General features: G+C 50.1%; 1 protein-coding gene across 1 annotated transcript in view; it reads right to left on the bottom strand.

Moving 5' to 3' along the window:
- The window catches only part of LOC104079936 (probable G-protein coupled receptor 83), a 7,819-nt gene extending 2,727 nt beyond the window's left edge, over positions 1–5,092 (bottom strand). Inside the window, exons 1-3 of the mRNA XM_009582139.1 lie at positions 4,709–5,092; positions 3,787–3,912; positions 2,338–2,471 (exon numbers count right to left, since the gene is read on the bottom strand). Coding sequence (XP_009580434.1) covers positions 2,338–2,471; positions 3,787–3,912; positions 4,709–5,092 — 644 coding nt within the window. The remainder of the gene's footprint in view (positions 1–2,337; positions 2,472–3,786; positions 3,913–4,708) is intronic.
- Between the last annotated feature and the right edge of the window lie 3,527 nt (positions 5,093–8,619).

Below are 8,619 nucleotides of genomic sequence, written 5' to 3'. Positions count from 1 at the left end.
GGGGAACGACGGGGGACGAGCGGGTTCACCACCTCCCCGGCAATCGGCCGTTTGGGGAACGCCTTGAGCCCGTGTCGGTGTCGGGGCTGCAGCCTGGCGAGGGTGATGCTTCGGTGCTTGTGGAGCCTAAAAACGCATTTGAACAGAGCAGGCAGCAGAGTGAGCCGCAGGTAATCAAAAAACCAGCTGCTGCCCTCGCTGCCCCCTCCCTCTCACCATCTACAGGAGGGGCGCAGACCTGCAGGAGAGGCTCACGATTATTTCGGGGAAGAGGCTGCTTGAGAGCAAAACCAGACAGTATGCTGTATTTTGGTAAATTCTGGTATGACCGTGGACTTGGGCACGCTCCTGTGCCCTGCAGCCAGAGAGGTTTGATGCCGGTGGAGCCCATGTTCTCCTGTCCCCAGAACCCCGACAGCTCCCTGGTGGGACTTCTCAGGAGCTCCTGGCCCTGCGGGAGCTATTACGAGCAATATTACAACTGCGATTTTTATTCAATGGAAAGCAGGGATGAGAATAGCACGTCCTGGAAGTCCTTATATCGCTGAGCTGCCTCATGCCGACGCGAGGCTAGGTTTCCTCTGGCCGTGCTAAAGGATGAACAGAGACAGGTGCTGTGAAACAGATAGCGGCGTTGGTTCATTCATAAGCAATTTGTTCAGTAACACCCTGAACACAGCTGCGAAGCAATGCGAGCACAGAGTAACCCAGCACTTTGTTTACAAAGTCTAAGCAGTTGAAGATATCATATCCCTCGTGGAGGTATCTCGCAGTGAATTCAATCACAAGCACAAGTAAGGAAGAGCTGCGAAGCCCCATTTTGGGTAACCTCTCGTGTACAAACAGCAATAAAAAGCGCTCTCCCTGCCGTGCTGATGGAAGGGAAGTGGCTGCGCTGTAGGAAGAAAGTTATTTGTCCTTTATACAGAAGCTCAATATCTACAACAGAGATCTTTCTCCTACTGCCTGTTACTGCCTCCTTACCCTGCTCCCTGGGATGCTGCTCTCACGTGGAAAATACTGTTCACTGTAAGACCAGCAGTGTGACACACCACCACGAAAAACACTAGTTGTGTAGCATCACGGACTGTTTTCTAGCCAGGAGGAGTCATAGCAATGCCACAGGCTGGTGGGGACGAGAGGACCAGAATAGGTTGGGTACCGTGGAGGAACAAAAGATTCCAAGGGCAAACCAACCCAAAACTTCTGGTTCTTTATTTCTACCTGGTACCGAGGCTACCAGGGGTGACTTCCCAGCAATGAATGCCATCACTAGACCCGCTGGAAGCGGGGAAAGATAAGCTTTTTTTTTTCTTTCTTTCTTTTCTTTTTTTCCCCTCTAGATCAGAACCTTCACTTTCTTCTGATACTTCAGAAGTCCTCAGGTGGATGTGAAATTCCACTTCATCTCCTTTTAATAGCTTTTGTTGCTGTGTTCAGCCAAGCAAAGAGCTCCCTTCCCTGCTGGGCAGGGCAGCACAGCGCACTGAGACGAGTTGTTTCCCTGTGGAAGTACTGTTCCTCTCACCAGCCCTTCACTGCAGAGGAAGAGGTGGAGGTTTCTCTTTCGCTTTTCTTGTTTATGTAATGTTGGGCAGAGGAGCCTCAAGCTTTAAGGAAGGCTGGTCCTGTTCCGTTAATCCAGATGGATGAAATGCAAGGGAGCTAAAAGGTGTGAATCAGCGTAAGAGGTCTTGGAGACCTGGGGTTTGTGGCCCTGCTGACTCACTAAGGTGGTCCTCTCCTCCCTGTTCTTTCTGTATAGTCTCGCTACCAGATGTTTACACCATGAGTTTCATTTTCTTTCTTTCTCAAACTGCAGCTTCAGCTCTCTCTTCCCTCCTTGCCTGCGCAAGTTGGCTAGACATGGTCTTCTTAGGTCTAAGGAGCTGAGCGAGCGTGAGGAGGGAAGAGCAAAGGTCCTCAGGAGAAAATGGCCTTCTCGGGGCAAAGCCCCTCCTGACAGTATCACGACCCTGAGAAGGTTTGTCCCACCGACCCGCCGTTCCCGGCCGGGCTGTGCGGCCGCCCGGCTGCGCCCGGAGCCTGCCACCAGCCTGAGGCTGGGAGGGGAGACTCACCCCGGGAGTCTGGGAGATGCTGAAAGCAAACCCAGGTCCCCAGGACGCGCGTGCCCTGCAGAGAGCCGGGCGGCTCTTCCAGCAGGCCAAGCCTCTGCTGTGGGAAGTGAGATTTCATCCACGCACAAACTCCCCCCGATTCCACTATGTCCTTTCCCGCGCCTGGGCCCCCTCCAGCAGCTCTCACCGCTGAGAGCCACTGCCGCAGAGGGCCGTCGGACCTCTCCACGCTCGCTTGGAAGGGGAAATAACTCACCTGTAGTTATACTGGAAAAGCTTTTGGTAGACGGCATGGGGTAGGGAGAAACAGGTTGCCATCAGCCAGATAACAGAGATGCTCAGCACTCCCTTCGTTAGTGACATCCTCTGCTTCAGCGGGTTCAGGATGACCTGCAACAGAGACTTCACCGTGACTCTTATTGCGCAGGAGAGCCACGTCCCTTCACCAACGCACACAGCAGAGGCATTTTATGACATGATCGAATGCTGCTAAGAAAATGATAGCCGTGATTAGGAAACTGTCCTGCTTATTAGAGTGACCTGGAAAATGGGAAACCTTGAACTTTTCAGTCTGCTCTGAAGTGCTTTCAAATTAACTTTTTCTTCTATTTTGTTCTGTGAGGACCATTCTCCTTAAATTGTGGGTTACATTAGGTAGCGAAAAAAGAAGATATCTACACAAGTCTCTTCACTTGTGGGTATGTTTGTTTATTCTATATGAATTACATAAAGAAATGTCTCCTATTTTAACTGAACCTATGAAGCTGAGCCCTCCTCCCCTCCTTTGAGGCATTAACTCTCCTTTTATGAAATTTTCTTTGTAGATGAAAAGGTAAAGAGCTTATAAAATCTGAGAGTCTGGAAGATACTATTTGACTGACAGCACAGGAAAGGAGAGCGATTGCTAGAGATGAGCGGGGCTGCCCCCTCTCTCCTGCACCGGCAACGCAGCGAGCGTTTATCAGAGCAGGCAGCTGACACAGCCCGGCTGCTGGGTCTCCTCACAGCTCTGAAGTGTCCGCCCCGTATTTCCAACAGAGATTTCCCACTCTGCCGCTCCCCTTTATACCAGTCCAGCATTAGGCCCACAGTTATACCACGGGACTTTAGTCTCAGAATTTCTTTTCACTCCAACTGTCCTGCAACCTGATGATGCAGCAAATGCCCAACGGGAAAAGAAGAGCTAAAGAACAAAGGGGCAACTAAATCAGAATTTAAGCTCAGGATGCTACAGACTGGTGTTCTACGGGTTTTGGGTGGTAAACTAAAAAGCTTGGAAAAGTCCCCTGTGCAGCTGAAGTAAGACTTTGCACTCAGCGTTGGCTCCGCTGTCTTTCAAGGCCCCCAATGTAAAACAAAGCCTCTTGAATCAACTTGCCCTGCCATACTTGGGGGCTAGGCTGGATCTGGCTCTTTTCAAACTACTCGAAAAACGGGTCCTCACCCCTTTCCATTGAAAGCCTGGGAGTGTCCTGTGAAACCACATTTTGTTCTCTCCCTCCTGCCCCATACCTGGGAGCCTACAGAAGTCCATCAAGCCTTCCTATCCCTGACACACGAGGAGGGGGGTCTTTGAATTTAGCGCTAGAGCCTTCTCACTGGATATGGGTTTAATCCCCAAGATTCAGCCACCTTGAACCCATGGCTCGACCGAGACTGATTGGGAAGAGCCTTGCAAGGGAACGGCAGACGGGCGGTGTTTTACCTGGTGCCTGTCCAGGGCGATGGCTGTCAGGGTCAGCGTGGAGACGTGGAGGGAGCAGTACTGCACGAAGCGGCTGATGTGGCACATGGCCTTTCCAAAGACCCACGTGCTGTTCACAAAGCGAACCTGAGGGGAAAACAACAGGTCATCAGCCAGCGAATGTACTGAAAACAAATCCACGGGGAAACCCTTTGGGGCCCACCTGAGCTGGCTCGTGGGTTTTGGCTGGCTGGCTGGGCAGCTCCACCTGAAACCCAAAGAAAGATTAGCTACGCTGGATTTTGAAACACCTTTACATGAGAGTTTATAAGGTCAAAACCCACAGATTAAACGAGTGGTGCTGTCGCAGCCCTCCTGGCCTATTCGTGTAAACACCATTTGTGAACAGCGGTAATGACCTTTTGATTATACTATATTTGGAAAAAGTGGACGCAGTTTTGGTCACACAAACCCCCCTTCAGGTCTGGAGAGCTTTCACTGAACACTCTACCCAACTGGCAGCTCTGAAAAGCTTGACTACTTTCTTCCAGTCACCCGAGTATGACTGGCATTCAAGTTGTTTTGACCCACTAAGTTTTAAGTGTGACTCCCTAGTGCTTTCCTGTGTGTACATTAAAAGCACACGTTCGTCCAGGCGCTTACTCTGCATTCCCCAAGAAGCTCTTGCTGTGGCTTGGTGGCATACCTGGGGAGACCTTAGACTCTTTTAGGAGATACAGAGTCTAAAGGAGCAAAGGGAGCCCACAGGTTGCTGAACAGTGTTTTACATGCCTGGCAGAGTTGTCTGTTAGGCTTGATTGTGTTGGGTTCACGCCTCAGTCCTAGAAGAGCATGCACAGAGAGGGGGTGACCACCAGGCAGAGCATTCCTGGGAGAGACTCCCCTCCTGGCTGAAGGGACTGCACGGTGGGCCACTACTTACCAGGGTAAAAGGCGTGTTGAGCAGTGTGATCATAATGTCAGACACTGCCAGGTTGACGATGAAAAGGCTGGTAGCTGAGTGCATCCTCTTGTTCTTCAGCACCACGTGGCACACCAGCATGTTCCCAAAGAGAGACATGATGATAATGACCGAGTATGCCACGATTAGGAGAGCTTTCACTGTTGGTTTCTGGGATTCCGGCTCGTATTTAGCCAGCTCGGCAAATTTCTCCCACTCAACAATGCGGCTGTCTGTCCAGTTGAAGGTGGTCCTGTTGGTTGCTTGGTAGATTGACATGAGTTTGGCCAAGGAAGAGTAATGGTCAAACTCCTCAAGAAACCCCACCATCTGTGACCTGTATGACTGAAGCAGCAAGCGAGGCATGGTGGGTTAACCTGAGTCTTCACTCAGCTGGAGGCTGCTGGGATCACAGCTCCAGCTGACATAGCAAGTGATCCATCAGCTTCAACTGCTCGGTTCTTTAGGAAGCCAGTGAAGATGCAGCTGCCTTTACAAACACCACCTTAAAACGGAAAGCTGGAGGGAACCTCTAAGGTGCAATGGGTTCCCCAGGGACAGAGGCGGCACTGGGGAGCAGTTCCAACAGGCACGTTGGAAAGGGGCTGGTTTGGGACCGCACGCTCTCAACCCCTTCACATATCAAGAGCAGCAATAGCTCCACAGGCGGGCTGGAAAGAAGAATTAGTTATTACATGTAGCAAAGGTAGGAAAACCTCAGGTAGGGTTTGATGTTGTTTTAATCTCACGTCAGCTTTTTCTTTGTTCTCACCTGAGTCCATTTTTCCTCTAAGTTCCACAGAAGGCTGCACTGTTGGTGCTTTCATCCTCTACTTCAAAACACCTGGTTCTTTTCTGTTGAAAGGTAAAGGCAGAGCCATTTGGGGGATCATTTTTTAAGAGCAGAGGTAGCTTTTGTCTGCATCTAACCCCAGCAATTATCCTAAAGCAATTCAGAACCTGGAAATCACATCAGAAGTTGACTTTAGTCTATCTCATATTTTCTCCTCCAAACAACAACCAAATTCTGCTTCCAGTGTTTCAGTGAGAAAACGGTCTTTCCTGCAAAAGGCAGGACTTGGCAGTAGAGGCATGCAACTCACAGAGGAGCCACTTACACCATGTACAAACCAACCAACACACAGCACTAGATACACAAGAACAATTCCCTACAGACAAAAATCTCTGCTTCCTCACCTTTTCCAATACCCATTTTTAGATATTTCTGGTGATTGTAGATTGCATCGATCTACTGATGTTAGGTGGAACCTATTAACTGTGCACACCGGTATTCACAGATATGCTACATACGGCAGGAGAAAGCCGTTCAGAAGCTCTGTTGGGTTCTCCGAGAGGGTGGCTGGTTCGTTTGGTACATGCCATTCCCGTCAAGCCCCGTGGCTGTGTGCACAAATCAATGGACCTCACACGGTGTGAGGGATTAATAAGCAGAGCTTCCAGAGCGCTAAAAGGCTCCCCGATACCTGCCGACACAGCAGGCTGGCAGGCCTGCTCGCTGCCTGGCAGGTGGTGGCCTGAGGCAGGCACCCAGGAGAGCCCAAACCAGCACACCGCTCAGCCACGGCGCCGGCCTCGGCTGCAAACACCCCCACGCAAGAGTCGGCGAGCGACTGTTTTCTGTCGGAAATAAGGTGCAGGGGACTAAGTGTGTGTGTGTTTGTACCCATACTTTCCCATATTACAATCTGCTTTGGCTTGTCTGCTTACTCCTTGGAGTGTCGGGAATACCGGAGGACCTACGAGAGGATGCCTCTCAGAAGTGGATGGTAAAGCAACTTGGTGGGGTGGAAGGAGGGAGGAATCATCCAGGAGATGGAGAGAAGAACAAACCTTGAAAAGAGGCTATGGCTGTTTCCTGGGGAAATTTATGAGTGAAAGAAGACTGGGCAGGACAGAGAGAATGACAAACGCTCGCGGATTCTGCTAGAGCAAAGCAGCTGTAATGCAGCAGGCAATTCAGCTCCTTGTTGTTCTCCCAGTGCTGATGGTATTGGGAGCCTCAGGACCAGCGCTAGACCAGGTCCCAGTCTGAGTGTCTCACAAGACATGAACCTGGGGAGCTGCCATGAAACCGGGAGCAGAGCTGAAACCAGGGAAAGGGATCATTCACCTCGTTTGAAAAAGGCTGGCACACGGGACTCACTGCAGCGAAACACCTCTGTCTCAGATAGGAGCCTGGCACGAGTCAGAAAGGACTTAATGCTTACACAGGTAATGAGAGAATCCAGAACTACATCCCTCTGGGCTTCTGGGCCAGGAGAGCAGACAGGCTCTCCACTCCACTGAGGCCTTAAGAGACCTGCGAGGTTTATCCCACGCCCGGGTAAGGCGCACAGAACTCCACACCCCTTTACTGTCCGCTGTGGTGTATACTGAGGGTATCATTCTTTATGGCGCATGGCAGCTCTCAGTGAGCAGTGAGAGGGACCTAAGGGTAATGCAGCATGTGTGTAACAAAAAAATATTATTTTAGTCAGCTCCAGCTGAACCACTTTGATCTTTGAATAAGCACAGCTGGGATATTCATGCTACACTGAAATGCCATCACTGAGCTTGAGCGAGGATGCTGTGGTGTGACAGATGAAACCACCTATTGCCTTCCCTGCACCAATTTACATTAGGCTCTCATGTGGAAACTTGTCTTTGCTGCCATGAGATGAGGCCGAGTTTCAAGAAACTGCTACAATGCACGGGTGAAACCAAATTTGCAGCCTGTATGCTTCAGACTGGTGGATAAGAAGAAGAAACCGTGTGCAGATTATTCAATTTAAAAAAGCCAAACAGGCTTTTCTCAAGTGCCCATGTGTTTGAGAAGCCCATTTCTCAAGGACTACCTGTACGACCTGCACTGTTGAATAGCTCACAGTGATCAGGGAACCATGGCCCTAAACGTGGATGATGAATAGGGACATCTCTTCTTCCTTGCTACATATAGCCATTTCTCTTGTGCCTATGTCCAGGTCCCTGTACAATCAAAACAAAAAGCTGATCTATCTGAAAATTAAATAAACTGTTTTCAGCTGGATCGGTTTCCTGACCTGACCCACTGTATGGCCAAACCTTGTTCTTTCCAGGGAAGGTGCTAGGAACAAATCATAGAAACACAGAATATCTCAAGGTGGAAGGGCCCCATAAGAATCACCAAGTCCAACTCCCTGCTCCTGCCAGGAGCACCTAACACTAAACCGTATGACTAAGAGCATCGTCCAGACGCTCCCTGAACTCTGGCAGGCTTGGTGCCGTGACCGCTTCCCTGGGGAGCCCAAGGAGGATGGAAGAGCTTAAGGTGACGGAGCTGTAACTTGATGTTCTAACATGGAATTTCTCCTCAGATCTTTCTGTATCCAGTAAAACATTACTTTCAGTAACTGTGAAGCTCTCGGCATTGGCTGCTGCCTTGGACACGACCACAGGTGCAGCAGAGAGGCTCTCCTGTTCTCCTGAGAAAGGGTGTGTTTAAACGCAGCTTATCCTGATGAGTTGAAATACTATGGTTTCATGCAATACGAGAGTTTAGCTTTCAGTTTTTATAACCTGATATAACCTGAAGGACCAGAGAGGAAGAGCCTGCCGCAGCACAACTTTTCCTAGCTCCTCTAGTACCTGGTTCCAACAGGCTGGCTGCATCCCCCTACTCGCTCCGGCAGTCATTTCTTCCTGGTGCAGAAAGGTTACCCTTCCACTCTGGCAACTTTAAAGACACCTTTCCAAGCGCAGCCTGCCAAGCGGTTTGAATCCTCAACAGAAATCAACGTTTCTCTCACTGAACCAGATAAATCTTTACATAGGAGTATATACGTTGCAAGCGCAAGTTACACGCAGTTTCCCAACAAAGCCCAAGGAGAAAAGAACCCTCATCACTTACCCCCCCC

The sequence above is a fragment of the Fulmarus glacialis genome, unplaced genomic scaffold (genome assembly GCF_000690835.1).
Source record: "Fulmarus glacialis isolate BGI_N327 unplaced genomic scaffold, ASM69083v1 scaffold34867, whole genome shotgun sequence".
NCBI classification, from domain to species: domain Eukaryota; kingdom Metazoa; phylum Chordata; class Aves; order Procellariiformes; family Procellariidae; genus Fulmarus; species Fulmarus glacialis.
Note: the sequence above shows the minus strand (reverse complement) of the source record. Positions and strands in the feature narration are given on the sequence as shown.